The 26,143-nt window shown below is 42.0% G+C and overlaps 1 protein-coding gene across 7 annotated transcripts in view; it reads right to left on the bottom strand.

Moving 5' to 3' along the window:
- The window catches only part of DGKI (diacylglycerol kinase iota), a 443,272-nt gene that overhangs the window by 34,848 nt on the left and 382,281 nt on the right, over window positions 1-26,143 (bottom strand). For all 7 annotated transcript variants that reach the window (XM_084786170.1, XM_084786172.1, XM_084786173.1 and 4 more), the window contains one exon: window positions 22,784-22,809. In XM_084786170.1, the coding sequence (XP_084642296.1) occupies window positions 22,784-22,809 (26 nt within the window). The remainder of the gene's footprint in view (window positions 1-22,783; window positions 22,810-26,143) is intronic.

Here is a 26,143-nt window from a genome sequence, read left to right as displayed (position 1 = left end):
TTTGTTCACCGAGAGTCATAATCATGGGTTTGGAAAGTTCTACATCAGCATTTCCATGTCTAAAGCAAGGATCACAATAACCTGGTTAGGAGAAACTTTCTACGTACTCTACCCAACTTTATCTGTAATGTAACTCCTATTTCACAGACGTAAAACAAAGGGCTTAGAACACAAACTGACATTTCCCGTGTCTCACAGATATTAGCAAAAGAACAAAGGCACAGGTGGGTTTCATTTCAGGCATTTTCTGCCCTCCTCTCTCCTAAGGTCAAGTGCTTTTTACCATAATTACCTAGTTGTTTTTCATCCCACTTAGAGCATGACGCCCCCAATTTAAAACAAAGGACCGATTAAAAAGTAAAGACAGTATGTAGTTTTAAGCTCAACCTCTTTTTATATGAATGTAAATACTGAATGATGAACAGACCCAAATGCAAATGATGGGCTTAGAGTGTGTCCAGTCTGGTGGGGACTACAATTTGCAGACTTTCCCTGTCTTTAGTCTGCACCAAGAGTCCACTAGTCCACTCCTTAGAGAGATCTCACCACATAGCTTTTCCTGTATTTACTTGATTTCTGTCCAATTTCTCTGTTTGTGAGCAGCCTGCCATGACACCTGAGCAACAAACTGTGAAAGCTTAGCTTGCAAAGATGGAACTTAGTATAATCATCAAACACAGCAAAGGTAATCTAACATGTGCTTAATCATATGGACGGCCACCGTGAATTATGCTAATTAGGCACAAATGGGAGCAGCTCAGAAAATGATTGCAATTACTGTTATTTTACAAGGGAGTGAGGGAAAGGAGAAATCAGATATTGCTAATGCCTTCTGTGTTTGAATGTGGGCCTGAGGGGATGGCTGGCATCAGAGGAGGGTGTGAGAAGAGAGAAAAGCCAAAGTGCAGAATGTGCACTGAAAAAGCTGATCTACTGACACAGATTCATGGCGTTTCTTACAATAACACACAGGTCAGTGCCAGCGATTGTTGCACAGCAAAGGAAGCTCACAACATCATGGCTGAATATACGATTGTTCATTTGGCTAAAAGAATGTGCATTGGACAGAGGTTTTCAGAGCAAGGTTGTCTCTGCTCTGCTGGACGCTGAGCTGCCCGCTATCAGTGTGACCACACACAAGGCTGTGACTTGGAGATGGCTTCATTGGAACCCATGGCTGCTCCCACTTGGCTTCCCGTGGGCTGTTGCGGCTTCCTTGGGAAATGGTGGCTGGTTCTGAAAGCCCCACCATGGCAGGGAGCCCAGGCAAGGATGTTCACTGTCACTTGGGGAAGTTTTGGTTTGCCCGTATTCAAAGAGGGGAGATACGAGCTCCCTGGACTTAGTCCTGCTACAAGCTGATAGAGGAAAGAAGATGATGCTAAGACAGCTTTGTCAACCCCAAGCTTTATCTCATGGACCGCAAGTGTGATGTGTTTTGAGCTGATTGAGACTCTTAGTTAGTTTTGAGGAATGACTCTGACCAACAGCCTTTATTGCCCATGTCACTTGTGGGAACATATTACACATCTAATGTTGTGTGTTTTACCATGTGTGTCCCATCAAATTAAATCTTAAAAGGCTAACAAATGCATAGTTGAAGGAATACCTTTTGGGGAGGAAAAAAAAAAGAGGCAAGGATTGACAGACTTTCCAATATCATATTGCAATACCTCTCTTCATTCCTACACACTATCTTCCACCTCGCAATGTGGTCATTGCAACCTTTCTAGTGAGATCTGATGTTGGTGTCACCCTTCTCTTGAATATGGACAAACCAGAATCTCAGTGAGAATGGTTCATGACTCCCAAGGTATGGTGAGCTTCCTTCCAAGGGCTCCCTGCCATGGTGGGGCTTTCAGAACCAGCCACCATTTCCCAAGGATGCCGCAACAGCCCACGGGAAGCCAAGTGGGAGCAGCCATGGGTTCCAATGAAGCCATCTCCAAGTCACAGCCTTGTGTGTGGTCACACTGAGAGCGGGCAGCTCAGCGTCCAGCAGAGCAGAGACAACCTTGCTCTGAAAACCTCTGTCCAATGCACATTCTTTTAGCCAAATGAACAATCGTATCTTCAGCCATGATGTTGTGAGCTTCCTTTGCTGTGCAACAATCGCTGGCACTGACCTGTGTGTTATTATAAGAAACGCCATGAATCTGTGTCAGTAGATCAGCTTTTTCAATGCATGTTCTGCACTTTGGCTTTTCTCTCTTCTCACACCCTCCTCTGACTGCCAGCCATCCCTCAGGCCCACATTCAAACGCAGAGGGCTTTAAAAATACCTGATTTCTCCTTTCCCTCACCCCCTTGGACTTGCTCAGTATGTCTATGTAAAATAATAGTAATTGCAATCATTTTCTGAGCTGCTCCCATTTGTGCCTAATTAGCATAATTCACAGTGGCTGTCCATACGATTAAGCACGTGTTAGATTACCTTTGCTGTGTTTGATGATTATACTAAGTTCCATCTTTGCAAGCTAAGCTTTCACAGTTTGTTGCTCAGGTGTCATGGCAGGCTGCTCACAAGCTGAGAAATTGGACAGAGGGTTTCTGATCAAGTAAATACAGGGAAAACTATGTGGGGAAATCTCTCTAGAGAAATGGTCTTTGGGGCCGCTGATGGCACAAACTTCCCACTAGTCAAGTAGGATGTCATATTGATTACTTAAGGGAACAGTGTGAAGTGTGCTATGATCATATTGTGTCACGCATGAGCAAAGCATTTTTCTTGAATGTATCAACCATTCAGTGTTTTCACTGACACAAAAGCAATTGGGCCCTCAAACTGTATATTAACTTTCTTAATTTTGTTTTGCAACTTTAAGACAGGATAAACTACTCTTGTACATTTTGTTGAATTAAAGATTCAGTTCAATACATGTTTTGGTCCCCTTGTGTCTCTTTACTCACCAGATGTGAGATAGGTTCTTCCCTGATTTTTTCAGTTCTTTTTTTCCAGCAAAATTTCCATTCATTATAGTATTTTCCACTGGTTCTCAAGCTTTCTAATGCTGTGACCCTTTAATACAGTTTCTCATGTTTTGGTGACCCCCCAACAAAAAATATTTTTGTTGCTACTTAATAACTGTTAATTTGATGTGTTATGAATTCTAATGTAAATATCTATATTTTCTGATGATCTTAGGTGACCCTTATGAAAGGGTTGTTCTATCTCAATGGGGTCGTGGCCCACAGTTTGAGAACCATGGGTTTGATCCTTGTGCTGCATTACCAGTGTGTCCTTTGGGTAGAGAAATACCATACGAAAGATGTAGAGCACACAATTTATGTTGCTCCTCATCACCATCACTACAGGGGCTAAACACCAGCAGCATCTAACTCTTTAGTGGCCTGATATCCAAACGTGGCCCATGCCACATCTACTTCAAAGTGTAGAGCATCTACTGCAGAGTGTAGGACCATATACCGGAGACGTAGATAGGCTTCATTTCCTTATAATGACAGAGCTAACCCTCAAATTCAATTAGCTCCTGATAATTGCATGCATGATTGTATATGGGCTCTTTCCATCTGCTGTAGCAATCCTTTTGAAGCTCCTAGTCGCACAGAAGTTTTCTGTTTGGAGAAAAATAGAAGTGCAACCATGTAGTGTTCCCTCCAGCAGAAAAACTCTACCTTACTGCCAGGGGACCAGAGTGTGCTCTGTTCAGGAGTCTATTCACTCCTGTTATTCCCCACTGGAACTGGCTGTAAACAGTGCAGCAAACAGATGTTTCCTAGCAGCATCTCATTGGGTTTCGGTTGTTGTGGAAGTGTTGTTTTGTATGTTTAAATTCCAGCACTGAAGTTATGCTAACAGTACGCAGAACGTGTCTTTGTACCCCCTGACTTTGGCTATACCTTTCTCTGAAAACTTCACGGTATGGGAAATGAATAAATCACTGCATGTGGTTGACCCTAGAGCCATGGTCCACTTGCTTATCATTGTTTCTTGACCTTTATCTAGGGACTTTACATGATGTCTTGGGGAGTGAAAGAAAGTCCCCCTGGGCTGGCGATTTAATTCAGTGTTACTGTGCATGCTTGGTATGTGGAAAGCCCTAGGTTTGACCCCTTGTACCCTAAAGGAAAAGAAAATAATGGAAGGATGGATGGATGGATGGATGGGTGGATGGAAGGAGAGAGGAAGGAAGGGAGGGAGGGGGTGGGAGGGAGAGGGAAAGAGAATTCTCCACTGGCATCTATTTCTGAGTCCTAGAGATGTTTCGCATCCCTTTGGAAATCTATTTATGCTTAACTTGGTGCAGCCAAAAACTTCAAGTCCAGAAATGTCTACATTAGGAGTCAAACTAGAATGCTATATGAAGTCATGATGGGCATTACTTTGTTAGAACACTAGTAGTAAGCCTCAGGTCTGGATTAGCTCCAGACTCACAGGTTAAATAATCTGATTTGAGTACTGAATTCACAAAAATCTCCATAGGTTCAGTGGCCAATGGAGGACACACTGTTCATCACTCAAAGTGTTGGCTTCAGTCAGCTGTGTAAAATATGTCACAGCAATCACAAGAGGGATCAGTGGACTGTATAAAACATGTCACAGCAATCACAAAAGGGATCAGCAGGGTTCTTGAAAATACCCTCTGCCCAATCTCTAGAGGTCAAGTAGCATGAGCAGTGAATGCTTTCTCTAGTGCTAAGTTAATGGCATCTTGCTTGGGTGCAGTGCTCACCACATTCTTTTGTACTGTACCACCATCAGATGCAATGCCCAACTATCCCCCAACTAGAAGAGAACACTCTCGTGGCATCAGTATCACAGAGTCTCATTAACTACTTTGCTCAGTAACATTAAGCATGTACAGACAGGGCGGGGTCTTTTTATTTGTTTGTTTGTGGGTTTGCTTTTTTTTTCTTTGAGTTTTTTTTTTGTATATGTAAAGGGCTTAACTGTTTATAATACCTTACTAAATTCATGAACCCCAAGTAATTACAGAAGACAATAACACTTTCTTTTCTTCCTTAACATTTGAATGAAGTAATGCAAATTAAGATGCTTATCATATTGCAAGCTGATTTGAATACGATATGCAGAAGGAATGGCCATGTTCTCTGAAATTCCCATAACCTCCCATAACGCTGAGAGAACTTAATTTAAATGGACTCATTTTGTTTATTTTTGCTTCTCAGTCATCTGGGTGAGAAAGCTATAGTCTATTGAGAGAGTATTACAATGAAGGCCTGCTCAATCTCCAAGGGAGGAAGATGGCCCACAGCAGGAGAGGGTGTGCTGACCCACTGCTCCTCTCTTGACTTTTACAGAGGCTGTGAGTATGGAACGTTGGCTGCATTTCTTCTGCCATTGGCCTTCTTGAGCTTCTTTGATCTATTTTCACAGTGCCCTTGGGCACCTCTAAAAGGAATCCGAGTGGAGAGAAGTCCACACACAGTGCATTCAGAACGAATTGCAGATGGAAGCTGAAAAGGATTGATGGCTATTGGCTTTGGCCATACATCCACACTGCAGGGGGATGGAGCTTAAGGCCAAGATTCAAGGAAGACTGTGTTCTAGAGCTCTGGAAGATTAGAGGTTTATGGGTCAAATGGCTACCAGGTTGTACACTAAGCACCTTATCAGTTCCTAACACAACTGGCCACTCTCTCTAAAATGAGGCGATAAAACAAACAAACAAACAAGAATGGTATTAGCTAAAACATGCCTCATTGGAATGAAGGGAAAACCAAGAGGAGCAAATACAGCAAAAGTTACTCTCATTTGACAAAAATGTGCAAATTTTGAAAATCAGTAGTGCAGTGACAGAGGAGGTAATGTGTGCTTGTGATTGCTATAGAAATATATTTTTTGTTTTCCCCATATATGCACACGACAGATAGTCAATGGAAGGACAAAAAGATTTAGAATGTCTAACTTGGAAAGAAGTAAAAAGCGAAGGTTAACTCCCATTGCCTCATACCGAGCAACACTCCGCCTAAGAAGCAAGGGCACTGATACAAGTGGTGAGTTCTGGGCATGCTCAGTAGAGAAATGTCAGCTAGATGTCAGTGTAGAAGGACGCCATCAATGGCACTCACGAAGGGTTTTATAGCCCAGTTCTCATAGAGTGAAATAAAGGCTGGACCTTCATTCTTCACAGGAAATCATATACTCTTCAGAAAGAAAAGACTGGGGAGAAAGATAGCCCCTGCATCCCCACACAGCCAAATGTGTCCATAGACCATTAAAGAAACAGCCATGAAGAGCAGAGTTGCCTTGGGGGACTAAGAAGTGGTCCAGAAGGGAAAAGTTTTCTGTACCACAGAAGACGGGAGAAGAGCAGCTAGCACAGAAGCCTGGAAGAAGAAGTGATACTCAGCATCACCTGATAAGGTGGGGCACTTGAAACAGGGCTAGGGGAGGGTAGGAAAGTGAGCCAAGAAAACAGGGTCCACAGGATACATAGAGAAAAAGACTTATTCAAAACCAAGCGAGAGGCAGGAGCCCCGCATCACTTCTCCCACCCCATCACCACCACGTGAAGCTCCCAGGAACTTCATTTTCATAACGTAATCTTGGTCGAGACTACCTGGTTAGGAGCCTGGTTAAGCAGAATGTCAAGGAAGAGTAGCAGTGTGGGAGGCCCCTCCTCTCTGATGATGGGAAGGCAGTGCTGTGAGTTAAAGAAGGTACGGCGATTGGAAAGACAGAGGAACACAGCACAAACTGTTAGCAGAGGCACTGACGGCTTAAGATCCACTGTGGCCAAAACAATTTCCTCCTTCTGCTAGGTGACGGGTAGCAGAAATGCCTGTCACTAGACAAGAGAGTAGATTCTATTGGACTATAGATTCTCCTTTTGAAGACTGATTATATGTAATATAATTAAAATATATAATATAGAAGATGGTTGTGAGCCACCGTGTGGTTGATGAGAATAGAACTCAGAACCTCCAGAAGAGCAGGCAGTGCTCTAACCGCTGAGCCATCTCTCCAACACCCTAGATTCTCCTCAAAAAAATGCATTTTTTATTTATTATAATTTATTCACAGTACATCCTGATTGCTATCCCCTCGTTCTTGTCTTCCTATTCCCACCCTAACTCCCTCTTCTGCCTTATTCCCCTCCCTTGGACCTCTGATTGGGGGGGGGGCCTCCTACCCCACTGTCTGGCCACAGGCTATTAGGTTTCATCAGGATAGCCTGTACCCCCTTCCTCTGTGTGCCCAAAGACCATCCTGCCAAGGAGCAGTGACCAAATCATGGGCACCAGAGTGCATGTCAGAGGTTCAGCAGAAGAGTCCCGCTCCCGACCCCGATGGAGAACGAGCTGTCCATCAGCTACATCTGAACAGGACATCTAGGTTCTCTGCATGCATTGCCCTTGGCTGGTGCATCAGTTGGTGCAGGGCCCCCTGGGTCCAGATCCGCTGGCCTTCACGGTCTGCCAGCTCTCTCCCGGACCTTCCATTCCCCTACTCTTCCCTATGACTCTTCCCTTTTAAAAGGAACGGTTTTGCTTTATAGAGAGAATCACTTCCTGCTGAAGGAAGTGACTAACTAATATGGAGCCTCCCTAGAGTGTGTTTACACACTGGCAGAGCTGGTTCTCCTCTCCATAGTGAAGTGTCTGTAGTGGCATTGTGCCTTGTCATCATCAGCACGGGCGTCGGCCTGACACTTGTACGCAAAAATCTACACGCATGGCTTAGGGTCACCACACAGGTGTTTGCCCAACTCTTCTTCAAAGGTGTAGGTGTCGTGTTTGCTTTTCCCTCCCGTCTCACTGCAGATATTCTCAGAGGCAAACAGAGACACAGAGCTGAAGAGGACGTTCAAGGCAGCCAGCACAGCCTGGTCCATGGAGAAACCAAGAACGAAGAGGAATCCTTTTCTAAAAGTTACCCAGCTTGTGGAGGGCAGATCGTGATACTTATCTTGGCCCAGCCTTGCCATTAAAATGAGAGTGGCTAAGCATTACCCACAATGAGAGAAGTCATTCTCTGCCTATTGGGCTGTCACTTGAGGGAAATACCTAGTCCTGGGAAATCTGCAAAGTAACAGGTTTTACTAACTAATATTGGGAACCTGTGTAAATAGGACATAGGTGCTATGCTTACAGGAGTGTATTCCAATTTGGCTACTGAACATTGATGTTGATGCTCTCTCTTGTATGCTTCTATTTCTTCTTTTTGATGTTTGCAAACATTTTATTTGTTAGGCACAGATTTAGAAGGCTTCACCTTCATTTCCTAACCTAACGCTCACTAAGCCTATCAGATATGTGTATGGTTATTGTCCCTTAAATTTCCAAGATGGCACCATGAAATTCAGCAATGTGTTCAAGGTCATGTAGCTAATTTAGAGTAAACTGTGGGTGAATAGTGAGGCTAGGAGAGCCTCACTAGAAAATCTGGCTCTCTAGTAACTGCCTGCAGAGACTGTCAAATACCACCGTAATATCATTAGGTGATGACACCATATCCTCCTAAACAAATATTTTCATAATTGCTTTAAGAAATCAAAGCTTTAGTAGTTTCCATATATGACAGTTTTCAGGTTCTTGAGTAGGGAAATGTGGAGAATCAAACTGCCTTCCTGCTGTAACAAAGGGACATAGTGATGACCTGCTCCTAGGCAGTAGATCAATGATACTGGCTGGTCAGGGGGTGCCTTGAGATGCTAAGAAAAGAACATCCTAAAATACACAGCACCCAAACCTACCAGAGGACGGACATGACCATTGTGGAAAACCATGCAAGAAGCATTTAATTGACATGATTTGGTAGCAAGCCTGGACAAATGAATCTATCTCTAACCAAAATAATTTAAGCCAAAATAGTCACAAGAGACCACGTAGGCAAGCAAAAACATAAAGTGATTAAAACCAAACAAACACACAAAAACCCACAGTGCTCTCAAGGCTGAATGTCATGGTGGTACATACATATAATCCAAGCACTTAGGAGGTAGGAACAGGAGGACCAGGAGTACAAGGTCTTCCTTAGCTATATAGCAAGTCAAAGGTAGCCTGGGATACATGAAACTTTGCATCACAACCAAACAAAGGCTTCCCTAACACCAGAGCCTACTTGTCAAAGTGACACAGCGATGGATGAATGGCCTATTAGGAACTGATTGAAAAAGTCTTACACATTCTAATGTGTTAGGATTGATTAGCATGATTCTTGGAAGCTAGAAGGAATCAGTAAATAAATCAGGGCAGAGCACACCAGAGTCTTCATGTTACAGTGAAAAACAGAAATGGAATGACTATTACCTTCATGTGAAGATCACATGGCAACAGCTGTCATCACATCAAATGTCAAATAGCACCATGGCTGTACCGGCTATTAATGTCCGATCACATGCTTTCATACAATAAAAACATAAATAAATTAAATAAATGCAGCTAGCATGAGTAAATAACCTCACTTTAATTCTCCATTTCTGTTCTCATAAATCAATAGATAGAACCCACAGGTCAGAACACACACATTGTCTCTTGAAGAGCCTGATTCACTTTTCTGTGGTGGACACTCTATTGTAACTCATTGTTGCCAGACAGGGCACTTCATTTGATCCTATTCTTCCAATTAAGCAGGATCCAGGAGGTTAACTTTGCCTTCCAAATGCTCCATTTTCCTTCTACTTTATTACTTTTCAGTATTCCCAAAACATCCCTTTAACTCAAAACAACCCTTAACTGTTGTGAGTGGGCCTTAGTGAAGAGCAGGCCCCTCCCACAGTGAAGAGCAGGCCCCTCCCACAGTGAAGAGCAGGCCCCTCCCACAGCATCCTCAGCGATCTGCCCTCACAGATAGTGAGAAAATTATTACCACCAAAGCACTTCACAGAAACCAAAGGGATCCACAGCTCGCAATCCAGGGTGCAGAAGAGCGTAGTAGGGTCAGCGCACATACAAAATAACATTAAGCAGATTTGGGGAACCCCAGGCCAGGGAACTGTTTTGTTCTCTTGCTTTTTCTCTTTTTTAAACCAGCAGCAGATTTGGAAAAGACCAACGGGGTGGGTGCGCTGTCATTTCTATTTCTTCCTTTTCACATAGTCTTTGGCGAATGCCCACTGAGAGCTCTGCAAATGGCCACCTTCTCAACACATTAGTAACTGAGGTTCTTAGGAAAAGGACCAGGGCTGACCTACCTTCCACCACAGGGAACAGCATCATCAATGAGGCTGCTATGGGATTCAAAGATGTGCCCTGGAAGTTGCTGTTTGCCAACACCATGGAGTGCAGCAAAATTAACAGTAAGTCCTGAATAGAGGACTCCAGTCCTGTGCCAGTGCATTGCAAAGAACACGGCAATGTTTCCGTTCAATGGGCTTAGAGTCACATAAGAGCAGCACCACTCAAGAGGAGATTTTTTTTTTAAAAGAAATACAGTTTTAAAAATCAGTGAAAGAAAAGGAAGTGGAAAGTGCAAGCATTTAAACTGTCAGAGAAATTCACAGTGTTGGTCCTTAGGCGCCTGGAGGTAGCTCCAACACACAGAAAAATGTAGACTAAAAGCCCAGCGGAATGGTAGAAGGTGATGGAAACAATATGGCTGACTGAACCCCTGGGAACTGGGATCCAGCGGGCGTGTGTGAGCAAAGGAATAGAAGTTACTCACGAAGGCAACAGAAACTAAACTGGGATCAGCCCTAAATACAAGCCTTAAAAAGTTTGAATCTAATTAGAAAATCAACGGGGGATTAAAGGATAAGGAGCTGGATATGGCGTGGGGGGGATAACCTCTGGCAACCTGGCATTAGCTAGCCCACAGTCATTGCAAGGTAGCGTACTGCGGAGTCAATATTGCAAGCTATTCCTAGCAGGCAATTAAGGATGCAGATGTTTCCATCTGTTTCCCAACTCATTACGTTTTACTGGCTTACAGGAAAGGGGGATGCACCTTCCACTTTTCTAGTCATAAGGATGTCTCCTTGATTCTGCCAGATCCTGAAGAAGAAAAAAAAAAAACTAAATGTCAACAATTCCAAGGGCTCCCAGCAGGAAATGGGGCTCTTAGTTCCCTAACTATCAAGTATGCGCATGAGGAAAAATGGATTTTCTTCAATGCTAAGTTATATGAATACAAGTGTTTCATCATCTTTAAAGATCAGATCCTACCTAATGCAAACTATAACGTCTCAGTTATAGAAACAGAGTCACGGTGGTGCGGGCTCTAGAGAGACGACTTTATTGAGACACTGCAGAGGCTTGATTCAGAGTAGGCCTCGGATCCTGGCTGTGGGAGTCTGCATTCTTGTTCTAAGCCTCATTAACTATGCCTGGGACCAAGGACAAGCCAATCAGTAGGTTTGTGTCTTCCTTTCCTCATCTGTGAAACACAATCAGGAGGACATGTAAGGTATTCCAAAAATAAATGGGGTCAAGGGTTGGGTGAAGTATCTCAGAGCTCAGAAAAAGAGAATAATTTTTTTTCATTCATTTGATGGAACAAGGATTAGCATATATCCACTAATAAATGGAAATAGAAAAATGAGAAAGGAATTCCAAGGCCAGTCACTCCCATGAACACAGATGTCAGAATCTTGACAAAGTATTAGCAAGTGAGATCTAGCACTATGGAAAGGAGATAAATATAATATCCAATTTGAGTTCTTCTCATGAATATGATACTGGCTACCACTGGGGGAAAAAAAATCAATTGCTGAGATGCATTATGTTAACAGGTGAAGGGGAAAAAACAAGATTTAAAAAAAAAAAGATACTGAATGACATTCATTTTATGTTAAATACGAAAATACAAATAAAAGAAAAGACTTAACATATCTACAAACAACTGTCACCACCTACATTGAGTCATGGAGCATCAACTTAATAGAAACCATAGATGACCTTCACCTTGACATCAGGAGATCAGCAATGATGCTGACTGTAGGGACATCTATTCAGTCTGTCCCAGAGTAGAGAGGGACAGAAAAGCACATGCAAAACATACTGAGATCGAAATTCTCAGCATCTGTTGACGATGTTGCCTATGCAGAACTATCTCCCGGCAGAAATGCCCTTTATGTAAAGTTTGTGATGTTAAAGGGTAACAGGAATCCTGATGCTGACACAAGCTTTTAAAAGTCAACGGCACTGCAGTATGCCAGCAAGGAACGCTTAGGAGATGCAACCGTAAAATCACAACATATGAAGTATCATTAATGCTATAAAGTACCTGGGAATATACTGAACAGAAAATGATGAGACTATAAAATTCTACTGATAATGATATCCCATTAAATATAAAAGCTACCACTAGGAACTGAAAGTTTTTTCCATAAAGACATTAATCTCCTCCATAGTGAATTATAAACTCATGTGATACTAATTAAAAAACTGAAGATTTTTAAAATTTGTGAATGGTGTGCGTGCATGTGTGTGTGTCTGCTTGTGTGTATGTGTTTGTGTGTGTGTGTGTGTGTGTGAGAGAGAGAGAGAGAGAGAGAGAGAGAGAGACAGAGAGAGAGAGAGAGAGACAGAGACAGAGACAGAGACAGAGACAGAGACAGAGACAGAGAGACAGAGAGACAGAGAGACAGAGAGACAGAAAGAGATTTATATGCAGGAGAGCCAGAAGACAATGCTGATCTCCTGGAGCTGAAGTTACATGTCATTGTGATCCATGTGATGTGGCTCTGGGATCCTATCTTAGGTTTCTGGAAGAGCAACACTCACTCTCAACTTTTGAGCAAGGCCATCTCTCCAGACTATTCATGAAATTTTAATATTACAAAAGGCCACTGCTACTAAAGCCCTCCGAACAAGAACAAATATGCGAGCTTATCCTCTATCAGACACTACAGTCTAGGCCATTGTCAGAGCAATTAGAACAGTGTGGCTTTGGCATAAGTGCTGGGATTGGAGGGATGGCCCAGCAGTTAGGGGCGCATACTGTCCTTGCAGGGGACCCAGGTCCAGTTCCCAGCACCCACCTGACAACTCACAACCTGTAACTCCAGTTCCATGGGATCAGATGCTCTCTATTGTCCCCTGACAGGCACTGGGCTTGCATGTAAGGACTCATATACATAATATAAATAAATCTTCTAAAAGTAACAGACATATTGAGCAATAAACCAAATGAGAGAACTATTACAATGTTGGCACTCTTCTCTTGTGAGTAACCAACAGCAATCTAATTAGACTTCGAAGCTACGAAAGAGGAAGGAATCAGGCCTGGTACTGTAAACCTAGCCAACCACCTATGGCTGGCAAGACCATGGACCGTCAAAGAGAGCCTACGACTGCTATGTTCCCAAACCAGGATGATTTCCAAACCCTTTGTAAACATTTATCCTTATACCCACAGTTGAATTTAGCTCTCATTCTTCATTATCAAAGAAATTTCTCTTTGCAACAGATGAAGACCATTACAAAAAAATAAAAACAAAAACAGAAACCCACAACTGGTCAAAATGCAGAGAAAAATTGATCACGGAATGCTGAACCCAATTGGTCTATCTCCAACACAACCTCTGAGGCTAAGGGAACATCACAGGAAGGATAGGAAGACTGTGGGAGCCAGAGTACTCGGCCTTCTGTTGGGAGATGCAATGTCTTCTGCACCCGTAAAATCTTGGCAATACAGTCACCTAAACAAGACCCACACAGTGACTGAACTAACTGACATGCCAACCATGATGGAGGAACTCTCACGAGGTCCTAGCCCTAGATGAAGACCTCCAGGTAATCAGTCAGCGCCGAGAGGAGAGAGCATTGGTTTTCTCCAAGGGTGAACATCTTGATGGGTTATCTCACCTGGGTGGTCAGCTCTAAACACATACACATATAAGTAAGTAGACTCAGCAGTTTGAAGTGTGTGTGTGTGTGTGTGTGTGTGTGTGTGTGTGTGTGTGTGTGTTGTATGTGTGTGTATGCCTATGTACATATATACAGTATGTGTAGTTACATACACATGCATATATTGATATATATGTATGTATGTAAAACAACAATTATAGAAAGATGAGGTTATGAATTTGAGCAGGAATAGGAGGGGATAGGGGAGAAGTTATACAGGAGAGATAAAGAGATGAAAATGATGTAAATATAGTACACATATATGAAATACCTCACATAATGAAAAAAAGTTTTGTGGTAGTAATAATTATTTCTCTGTGATCAGTTGAAAAGCGTTCCATGATAACCATGCCCTTTGATTATTATGATGTATATAACACTTTGTTCACATACTTTTTTTAGCCTTCTCTTACACAATCCATCCCAACTGCAGCTCCCACCCCTCTGCTGCACCTCCCCTCTCCCCCAGATTCACTGCTCCTCTGTTTTCCTTCAGAAAAAAAGCAGGCCTCCCAGAGTATCAGCCAAACAATGAGTTATCATAAGATTAGCCACAAACCCTCCTATCAAAGCTGGATGAGACAACCCAGTAGGAGGAAAAGGGTTACAAGAACAGGCAAAACTCCAAAATAAACAACAGTAACATGTATGCAGAGGACCCAGTGTAGACCCATGCGGGCTCCGTGGTTGCTGCTTCAGACTGTGAGTCCCTATGAACCCTGCTTAGGTGACTGTGTGCTCTGTGTTCTCCAGGCGTCCTCAACCCTCTGGCTCCCATATATAATCTTATGTCACCTTATCAACCTGTTCCTATGTGAGTTGGTTTATAATTTTTCTCTTTGAATTTTCCATACTTTCTTTTTTACACTCTATTTAAACTAAGTATGAGTGTTTGTAGTTTTGTTATTTAATTAGACAATTTGTATCTAATAAAAATATTCTATTTTTAAAATCTGATAAGAAAATCTAAAATAAAGTTACAAAAAAAAAAAAAAAAAAGACAAGAAGACAGAATAAGCTTTAGAAACCAGTGAATGAGCACACACATACTGACAGCACTAAGTACATTCCCTAGACTCTAAAACAAATATATGAATTTGAACGACACTGAGATTCCATCTTACACCCATCAGAATGGCTAAGATCAATAACTCAATTGACACCACATGCTGGCGAGGATGTGGAGAGAGAGGAACACTCCTGCATTGCTGGTGGGAATGCAAACTAGTACAACCACTTTGGAAAGCTATCTGGTACTTTCTCAGAAAAATGGGAATAGGGCTTCCTCAAGACCCAGCTATTCCACTCCTTGGAATATACCCAGAGGATGCACTACCACACAACAGGGACATATGCTCAACCATGTTCATAGCTGCCTTATTCATAATAGCCAGAACTTGGAAACAACCTACGTGTCCCTCAATAGAAGAATGGATAAAGAAACTGTGGTACATTTACACTATGGTATACTACTCAGCTATTAAAAACAAGGAATTTCCAAAATTTGTGGACAAATGGATTGAACTAGAAATTGTCATAATGAGTGAGTTCACACAGAAGCAAAAAGAGCTAAATGGTATATACTCACTTATATCGAGACACTAGTCCAAGGTGTACGTCCCCATGAAAAATTGTACCTACCAGGAAAGTGAGTAAGAGGGGAGGACATCCTATTGAGACTTTAGGTGTGAGAAGCCTGGGAGAATGAGGAAATAGAAGGATCCAGTGGGTCCTGGAAAACTACAGGAGGGTCTGGGCCCTGGGGTCCTCCGCAAACTATGGCAACAGCCAAGGAAAAAATAGGCAGTAAACCTCGAACCCCTACCCAGACTAGCCGATGGACAGGACATTCTCCACTGTTGAGTGGAGAAGGAGATCTAACTTTCACACAAACTCTGGTGCCCCATATTTGAACATGTCCCTTGGATGGGGACGCCTGGTGGCACTCAGAGGAAAGATAATAGGTCACCAAGGAGAGACTTGATACCCTATGAGCATATACAGGGGGAGGAGGTCCCCCTCAGACACAGACATAGGGGAGGGGAGTAGGGGGGAAGTGGGAGGAAGGGAGGAATGGGAGGATACATGGGATGGGCTAACAACTGAGATGTAATATGAATAAATTAATTAAAAAAATAAAAATTAAAAAAATATATGAATTTGAAAGAGAAAAAATGGTGGTGGAGTGTTGCAGGGATTAGAGAGGAGGGGGGGTCTGATAAAAACAGATTATATGCTTATAGGAATTCTTAAGCAATAAAACCCAAAGCAAAACTGTATCTTTTTTTCCTTACAAAACCACAAAAATTATTTTTTTTAATGCAATTTTTTCTTTTTGGAAAAAGTTACAGGATTGTAACTTTGTGATATACAAAATTCCTTTAAACACCCCAAAGACATCAACTACAGGAAAATACCAATAATGTGAAATATTTTAAAACAACAAACATCTGTCTACTGGATGAAACCCAAAGGAGCCTTAAAGATGTAACCCACAAGCTGAAGAATATTTATGACAGAGAGAAGAAAAAAATGTATTTGTAGCACACAAAGCTATGTTTATGGAATCACTAAGAAACAGATAACCCAAAAGCGAGAGAGAAGTTGCTCCAATAACAAAGTGAACCATTTCATAGGTGAACAAACACAAGTGGCCCACAAGTGCATGAAAAGATGCTCCACCAATATGCTACATGAGAAGATACAGTGCCACACCACCGTCAGACTGGGAAATAGCTTTTAATCCATCCACTTCAAGCATCATCTGGCACATCAAGAGAAGCTGCTATCACCAAGGCTGATCATACGCTCCCTGCATTTACCCAGGAAGCTGAAGCTGGGCACAGTCTACCACCTAACTAAGCCAGTGCCACCAAGAGGCTTAAACATCAGAGGGATTCGCACACAAGGACACCAGAAGGAGTTATGGAAAGAGGCTTTGAACACTGTCTCCTGGAGATGACGTGGAGACTGTCCATAGCAACTCATAGCAGCTGTGGTTACCTACACAGGATCTGCACAAGGTCAAGCCAGCAATCACACATCACTGACAGGGGAGGGGGGTTCAAAGCCCCACCCTTAGCCCTAAGCGGAGGGGCTGTCACCAGCTGATGGCTGCTGAGGGAGGGAGTCGCCCTACTTTGGGAACAGGGTTGCTGCTATGCTGTCCATACCTCACTAGATGACCACACACCCATACACCTATGACCAGCACTAATCAATTGCACTCAGGATTATTAATACATTACATTAGTAACATATAAAGAAAGAGGACACGAAGCTGGCAGGGAAACACTTGAGAGCACTGGGAAGAGCTGGGGATGGGGCAGAGTGAGTGGATTATCTTCAGAGCATATTGTATGAAAATTTCAAAGAACAAAGAAAAATAATATTTTTTAAAAACCTAAATGTTCATGCCAAATCACAGAAAAAAATATACAATCCAATTCAGCTTTTAGAGGTTCAAACTGGGAAAAACTGTATGTATACACATACACATGTATGTGCGTACAATCACACATAAATTCACATGTGGGGTAATCACATATGGAGTATAATAAAAAAGAATGAGGACATGGCTGACAAGTAGGCAAACAGAATTACTTCTGGGAGACAGGGAAGCAAATACAGTCAGAAAACTCAAGTCATACATGTTTTATATTTTGAACTGGAAAATGGTTCGCAATGGATCCTTTAGTTATTATTTGAAATAAGCAGCTAGAATTTATACATATTATCTATCTGTCTTAGTATACAAACATGTGTTTATGCTAGAAAAATGATCAAGCCTAACAGCACAGTCCTAAAATCCTAATTACTCGGGAGACGGAGACAGAAGGACTGTACGGAGTTCCAGGCCTGCCTGGGCTACAGAGTCAACTCAGAGACAACCTGGGCAAAATAAGTCGCAAAGACAGAGAGTGAGGAATATAAGTGAGTGATGGGGTAATTGCATATCAGTGTTCACTCATACTATCACACATGGGAAAAGAAAAGAAAAACAAGTTAAGGACGGAGAAGAAGATTCAGTAGGTGGAAACACTTAAGGTCCAGCCTGACAACCTGAGTTCATTCCCTGGAACCCACCACACAGGAGAGGAAAAGAACCCACTCTTGAAAGTCATCTGCTGGCCTCCACTTGTACATTGTGGCATGCAGATGTGCACACGTGCACACATGTGCACACGTGTACTCACACACACACACACACAATAAATGTAAAATTGAAAACAAAAATCAAAAGCCAGAAAAATGAGTTAACAAGGAAGAGATTTTGATATCCCAAAGAGTTTTGTACCATATCATTAGGTGTGATAGTGACAATGCTATAAATTACAGTCAGCCCCAAGCCTGACCCCACAGACTTGATGCTTGGGACCATAGTGATTACATTTCCAGAATGACCACTGCCATCCTTATCTGCTATTTACTGTGACCACTGACATAATGAGACCCATCACTGATGACCGTTCAAGAAACGGTGTGTGTGTGTGTGTGTGTGTGTGTGTGTGTGTGTGTGTTTACACACACATAAGAGTGATGCTCACTCAGATGCTGCCAGGGAATTAAGCAGCTTATTGGTGATCTTTTAAAAAGGTCTGGTGATACTTTTTTTTTATGGCGCACCATTCTTTTGCAAATTCTCTGTTCAGGTCTTTTTTTTTTTTTTTTTTGAATAGGTAATTATTTCTTTCTTTTAATAATTCTTTGGATTTTGGAGGGTTTTGTTTGATTGGGGTTTTTGTTTTGTTTTGTTTTAATTCTTTAAGCATTCTGGATATTAATCCTCTGTCACATTTATAGCTGGCACAGATTCTTTCCCACTGTGTACCAAGGCAGGCACTCATTGGAAAACGTCCTTTGCCTGTTCAACACGGGCGGTGGCTCTAAGGACAGCATTCTGAGAGGCCTGGAAAACCAACACGCCAAGAGCATAAAGGACCCAAGAGCTCAGGGCTGGAGAAGCCGCCTGGGCAGGAGAAGCCGCCTGGGCAGGAGGAGGTGATTCCAGCAGCGATTGAAATGATGAAGTGTGAGGCACTAAATGGGGAGGAAACCCAGAGGCCAGGGCTATCAATCACTGCCAAGCTTATCTTCTGACAGGGAGGGAGACTCCAGCTTCCAGATGTTGCATTAAAACGTAATGCTCCCCCTGGGATGCACATGGCAGGCTTCCCTGAAGCTTCGGTTTCACTCAGCTAACTCATTATGAGAAAATGTGACATCGGTATTTCACTTTTTCTACAGGGACAGATCATTCCCAGCAGGAGGCAGAAGTTGTTATTTTTTTGTTGTTGTTCAGTTTTCTTCTAGCATTAAAAACAAATTACTTACTTAGCAGTAAATAAACTCTTGTTAGAGAGAAGGAACTCCACCCCCATCAATAATTCTCTCAATTTACCTTAATGCTGACAATCATTTCTTTGTTTTCCCAGCAATGTAGTGAAGTTAAAAAGAGGATAGAACGGATAGTGAGTCTAGGTTTCAATTAACTCTACCACTTAGAAGCTATGTGGTATCAAGCCAGTTATTTCAGAACTTATTTCCCCAGCCATAAAGCTGGGGTGATACATGGCCTGTAGGCTGTTACTTATTAACAAAGAACTAAAATAATGCAGTTAAAGTGTATCAGCACCCTTGGGTTTTTGTTGTTGCTGCTGTTGTTGTTTGAGACAGAGTTTCTCTGTGTTAGCCTTGTCTGTCCTGGACTCACCTTGTAGACCAGGCTGGCCTGGAACTCACAGTGATCCGCCTGCCTCTGCCTCCCGAGTGCTGGGATTAAAGGTGTGCATCACCACGCCTGGCTCAGCACACTTCTGAGTAAGTATTCAATATATTTTATCTTCTATTCTCAAATACCCTGACACTCTGTTATGAACATAAAAATAATGTATGCGCTGTGCCATCTATCTCTGGTGAGGCAATCTTACATGACTACTCATCCAATTCTGAGCCCATTACTTACTTGGTGACTGCAAGTCAAATTACATATTAAACATCTGATTAAAAAATGAAAGGTTTCCAGTCAAAAAGTTAATGTTTACAAATAAAGTTAAAAGTGGCAGATTTCTCTCTGGTAACCATCATATTTTTTATATTTTTCTTAGCTTTGTTTGTTTGTTTGGTTAGTTATTTCCTTGTGTAATCTTCTGTTTTCAAAAGAAGACTCATTAAATTTTCTGTGCTGAGCCAGGCACGGTGGCGATGCCAGTAATCCCAGCACCTGAGAGGCAGAAGCAGGCAGACCTCTGTGAGTTTGAGGCCAGCCTGGTGTACAAAGTAAGTCTAGGACAGCCACGGGCTACACAGAGAAACCTCGTCTCAAAAAATGAAACAAACAAACAAACAAACAAAAATTTCTGTGCTGGCTCCCAAATTGCAACTTTCCTACCTCTGTCTGCCTTGTGAGTAGCCAAGGCACTCAACCTCCCTGCTTATGTGGGACAAACATCAGCCAATCTATATTTTCTGCCTCGCTGTCTGGATGGAAGAACATATTGACATGCCATTTGGGTGCCTCTAACAAACTGGAAGGTCATTTCTGCAGATTAATTCCCATTTCATTTCACAACCACCCAGGAGACACACAGATCAGACATGAGGAGCCCTGTGTACAAACAGGGAGAGGAGAGAGGGGGTGAAGTCACCACACCCGAGTGCTCTCTGAAGGGCATCAGTAAGGATGGAAAATGGCAGAGCTGTGGGACTTCTTTCAGATTTCTCCAAGAATGAATTTTGTTTCAGAAATAGCCAAAGGGAGCAGCTGTTACTGAAGGAAATAGGATTGCTGGTGGAAAGGGAACAAAAGAGAAAACTAAGAGGCCCAGATTTTTATAGTCTGGCTTCACAATCCGTTTGTCAATGTGCCTCAATCCTTTTAGAGTTAATGGGAGAAATCTGATTCACCTCTCTTACATATGTGTTGCAATGTCATTACAATATGCAAATGTTATATGCAAGAGTGATGGTGTGACATGGAAGATTTTTTTAAGATGGCCACAGTAAATATTAATTCCTAAAATACATAAATGCAAGGGGACACATAGTGCATGCCAGATAGAAAGTCATAGTAATAAAGAAACATGTAAAACTATTTCCCTAAGGATGCAGGTATTAGCGGCTGATGAACATTTACGCAGCATAGGTTAATCCGCATGCACGCTCAAACTAATTTTCGAAGTTGCAGGAGACAAAGAGGCATAAATACGTAATGCATGCTTGATTTTTACCAAATATAATACTCATCTCATTTGCAAAGTAGTTCCTCAACTAATCACATATAAGAGTTGTTAAAAATACTCTTAGCTCCACGAGCAAGTTATTTTGCCGGGGATCACGTACCAAAGCTTCAGAGGACTCTGACATATGCCTAGAGGTCACTCCTGACCCCTTAAGTCCTAGTCGCCTGTAGAACTTTAAGTTAGAAACCCTACTTGTGAACAGAGGTTGTACTCTTATGGATGGGAAGACAAAAGCAGGCAAAAGTATTAAAGGTAAAAATAGTTCAAAATAAAGGAAAACACGCAGTTCTAATTTGTCATTTGGACATGGAGACTGATGGACTTATAAATATACAATCAAAATCCTATTCACACCAGCGACAATCAGCAAAATAGCACGCAATAATGGTTTTACCATTAGGTGCTTGATTGCCTGATTCTGACTTAATGGATCTTGAGCGTAATTTTTCCTTATATTTCTTCAGAGAATCCGGCACACCTTCATACCTTATCAGGATGGATCTCATGAGGTAGCAGCAGGAGAGACAGCCCTTAACTCCCTCTCCACTTCCTAAATCCATTCACTTCATAAATACATTTTTTAATGTCTGCTTTTTGTTGGACACTATTTCAAAGAAATCGGCAGTCTGAGGAGCCAGCTAAGGAAAGCATCAAATTAGTGCGTTAAGCTTAGGAAAATATATGACACAATAAGAGGATCAGAGAGCTTGCATGGACGATGAGGAAGGGTGAGATGAAACCAGTACACAGCAAAAAGCAAGAGCCACTTCCTTCTGGAGGACAGCAAGAATGAAAGCAGAATGTGCAAAGAATGATCCAGAAACTAGATAAGGAGCCATATGCCTGGATGTGCATTACTGACAGGGGAATGGGGAAAGATGGCTGATAAAACAATAGGCAGTGGAGAAAGAGAAAGATCCCATCCTTAGACCCTAGCAGCCCTTGTTTTAAAATGCAGTATCAAAAGGCTAAACACAATTTTGATCTGTTACAAAGTGGTCATGCTATGTTCGAAGGGTGTTATATACGCACAGTAAACTATAAAGGGTTAATCTACAGGTGTGGGTTATGGTTATGGGACAATCTCAAAAGTCCAAGATTGGCATCAACAAATCCTCACCTAGACCTGAATATAGATATTTGTGACATGTCCTTCTACGGTATAATGAACCCATGTAGCCACCTACCAATTTTGAGTGACTGATGGAATAAGCGATCAAAGGTTAGAAATGACATAATTAGGTTTTTTGTCCGGTGAGGGAAGAAAGCTGTCTCTTGGGATAAGAACAATTCACCCCACCCAGTGACAGCTCACTCACGCTGGTCAGCTCCATTTTCCATGTAAAGCTCTCTGCCTGCAAGAGCGCAGAGATGCAGCCTCACGATGTCCAAATCGGGAAGACTGTGTTGATCTCTCCTATAGCAGCTGCTCACTTTAGACATGAAAACTCCGAGAGAAAATACGTCCTTACCTCAAAAAGTTATGAATCATTCGTGATGGCCGACGGAAACCAGGTAGAAGATATTGAACTTCATAATGCTTGTCAATCAAAATGGTTGACAAGCGATTTGAAAATAATACCAGATACCAAATGCAGCTTCGGTGGATAAGGTTTCTTAAAAATGTTTGACAGTTCACTATGAAAAACTACAGGGTCAACATCTTAGAGACGCTTTCTTAATACTTTTCTGCTCTGACACTGAGCTATAAGAACCAGGGGCAAATTTTGAGTGCGGAATTGGATATAAAAATGACATGTTCTTACCATGATCTTCTGAAGAGACTGGTGACCTAAAAAAGACAATATAAACATGATAAATAGTTTATATATGATAAGGATAACAATAAGAATAAATAAATTTATGGAAATGATATAGTGAAAACTGAGTGCAGGCGAGGCTGGCGAGATGACAGTGCAGTGGTTAAGAGCACTTGCTGTTCTACCAGAGGACCCAGATTTGCTTCCCAGCATCTCATCATGACTCACAGTGATCCTCAAATCCAGTTCCAGGAGAATCGTACACCTTCTGTGGCCTCCATGGGTACGAGGCACACACTTGGTACACATACATACATGCAGGCAAGACACTCAGGTGCATAAAGTAAAAAAATCATAAATAAATCTTAAGAAAAAGTCAGTTAAAGAGAGACTTGGTGCAATTGGTGTACCAAATGTACTTGTTTAGTGGGAAGTAAGCAAAAACCATATTTACAACTTATTTCTGATAGAGAATGAAAACCAAGAAAAACCCTGAATATCTCGGGGGGGGGGGCTTGGGGCGCATTCTTTGCTGCCTTTCTGCAAAGCACTTAATACTAAATCTGAAAAAGTCCAGATGGCTCTGTTAAAGTCCTAGGGGGGGTACATTCTGAACTATGTCCAGGCAACGAGGATGAACTATCAATTTCAGAATGTTTTGCAAAGATTAGTCATGTTGAATTTCTGAGGCTGCGTGTCTCCCACGCTCCTGGACTTGTGGAACTGGAAGACATATGGAGTATTTCAATCCTCACTCAACAGTTCACCTCTCACGGCAAAACGTCACTCGATTCTACCTCTGAGACATGCATAGCATCCATTTGGGCTGGAAATGAGCAGACAAAGTTTCACAGAACTCATCTCAGGAGAGAAGAAATATCCTGCAATGAGCAATATATGCAGTTATTTTTAAAATAGGGGCTGAATCTCAAGGATGGATCATCTTCCTGACAGCCGAGTCTAACGGATGAGGCACAGAGGAAAGCTCTCTACTTACTCTTCACACAATGCCTGAGAGACATGGGCCTGAACTTGAGAAATCTACTTCCATGTACCTAATCTTAGAGGCAGACGTTGCCTTCACAATAGGAACTATTATGAACATTTACCAACTCAATGGTGTAGCGTTCTCCTTTGTATTTTCCCGATCACCAGTCTTTATTATGATCAATGGAATATAAATGTTTTGCTATGCTTGATTGCTTCGTTGGTGCTATTTAATTCTTATTTCATTCAAATTTGGGGTGGGGGGGAAGACAGCAGCATATCCAAAAGAGGAATTCAGAGGAATTCATTGAAAATGTATTATTCTGTTTTATTAATCCTAAATTGTTATTCATCTGATTTAATATATGCAGCAAGGTCCCAAATGAAAGTCATAATTTAGCGAGGAATAAAAAGCCTACTTTAACATAGTGACATAGAAAAGATGCTTATAGCACAGTGAAAAGCATATAATACAAATGTGTATGAAGTGAAAGGGTAACAGTGCAGAGAGATCAGTCATGCCTCCCAAGGATAAAACAAACAAACCTAAAGGTCGAAACCATCTTGCTGCAGCTTTAAGGAATTAATAAGAGTTCATTAAGTAAGTGAGAGGAAAATTCTAGACAGAAGCAATGGCTACATAAAACATCCAGACCTGAAATTTCATAGACCTTATCAGAAGCATAAATAACTCAGTACTGCTGTCATGTGAGGATGACAGAACCCATGACTGGGGGAGTTAGGCCACTCCATATGGAGTCTATAAATCTATTTTCAAGTGTCTGGAATTTACTCTCTAAAATAAATACAAAAAAAAATATTTGAAAGTCACATATTCTGGTTTCTAGTTTTGGATGATCTCAAGTGAACCGAGAAAAGGAAAGTTAGGGGGTTACTGTAAAATTTCCTTGTCAAGAGGGAAGGATAAAAAAAATGTTTTTCAACTCCCCTGGAAACCCATGAAAAATAACGGGGAAGGTGGAAACCAATCAAAACATCTTTTAGTAATCTAGCTGTTTATAAGGGCAGCTGCCATCTATGACGATGAGTCACCAAATGCAGGAAAAGCTGGGCTATGCTTCAGGAGAACAGCCATGACTTCAATAAGCAGTGAGGACACGGTGACATCCGGGCAGACAGCACCCTTTTGAGCAGGGACAGCCTGATCTTGAGACCCTGGGTAATGCTCCGAAAGAGAGTGCTGATAACAAAGGGTCTGCAAAGGGACAACGCAATTATCCACCCCGAGCTAGGAGTTCTGGAAAGAACTTACTCAGCAAAAACATCACAAGTAATCAAAAAGCCAGCGTGCATCCAGAAAAACTCAAATGTCAGTGAAACATACTTAAGAGATGAAGAATTTAAGAACGGTGGTTACTCAATCGGCATAACATTCAAAAATGGAGAAAGTGGACGGAGGGGTGAGGTGGGAGAGAAGGAGACTCTTTAGGAGGCTCAGAAAGGAATGCAGCGAGCAGGGAAGACATGTGGATGGACGGGAGCGCAGGCTTGCCCAGCCGTTAGCTAGCACACCAGAGAGAAGAGCCAGGAGTCTGTCTGCTGCCATAGGAAAGAGAAAAGAAGGCTAAGAGGTGAACAACTTATAATGCCAAAGCATACAACGCTTTTAAAAGTGTTCCACCATTAGGTGGATAAATTTTTATTTTAATTAGTGCAGGCATAAGGAGTTTGGGTTCTTTTTAAAATTTATTTACTCTTCTTTATACATCCAGACTGTAGTTGCCCCTCCCTCCTGTCGTCCAGTCCCTCGTGACCTCTTCTCTCCCCGAGATCCACTTCTCTTCAGAACAGAGCAGGCCTCCCAGGGATATCAACCAAACGTGGCAAAACATGTTGGATTCTTAAAGCAATTTTTTAAAAAGTAAATACGTGTTGAAGGCAGTTTTAGGCAATATCTCTAGATGTGTTAGGTCTTGAGTTTATTTTCTAGAATAAAGGCATTTCTTCAGAAAAGTGTGACTATATAAAATTGATATTAGAAAGTGGAGAAGGCCCAACACATGCTCATGGCTATAAACGATGAGCTACTGAATCAGGAAAATACTAGCGACATTACATATATTAGAAACACTATCCTAAAATTAATATAGAATAACAAAGGGCCTCAGGAAACCAAGGCAATTGAGCAAAATGGACAAATCTGGAGGCATCCCGCTACCTGACTTTAAAGTACCACTCTCTCCTAGACATGGCTGCACAAACAAGACTGGAACAACAGCAATTCAAATGGACATGCTGACACTGCAAAGGGAAAATGTTATGGGATGCCACCCAAAACAACCACAGACAAGTAATGGCTGCCTAGAGAAGGAGAGTTAGCTTCTGCCGTGGATGAGCACCGTAGCTGGTTATCTAACA

This window comes from Acomys minous, assembly GCF_964271855.1.
Source record: "Acomys minous genome assembly, chromosome: 6".
Taxonomy (NCBI): Eukaryota; Metazoa; Chordata; class Mammalia; order Rodentia; family Muridae; genus Acomys; species Acomys minous.
The sequence above is the reverse complement of the archived record's forward strand: the minus strand, read 5'-3'. Positions and strand labels throughout refer to the sequence as shown.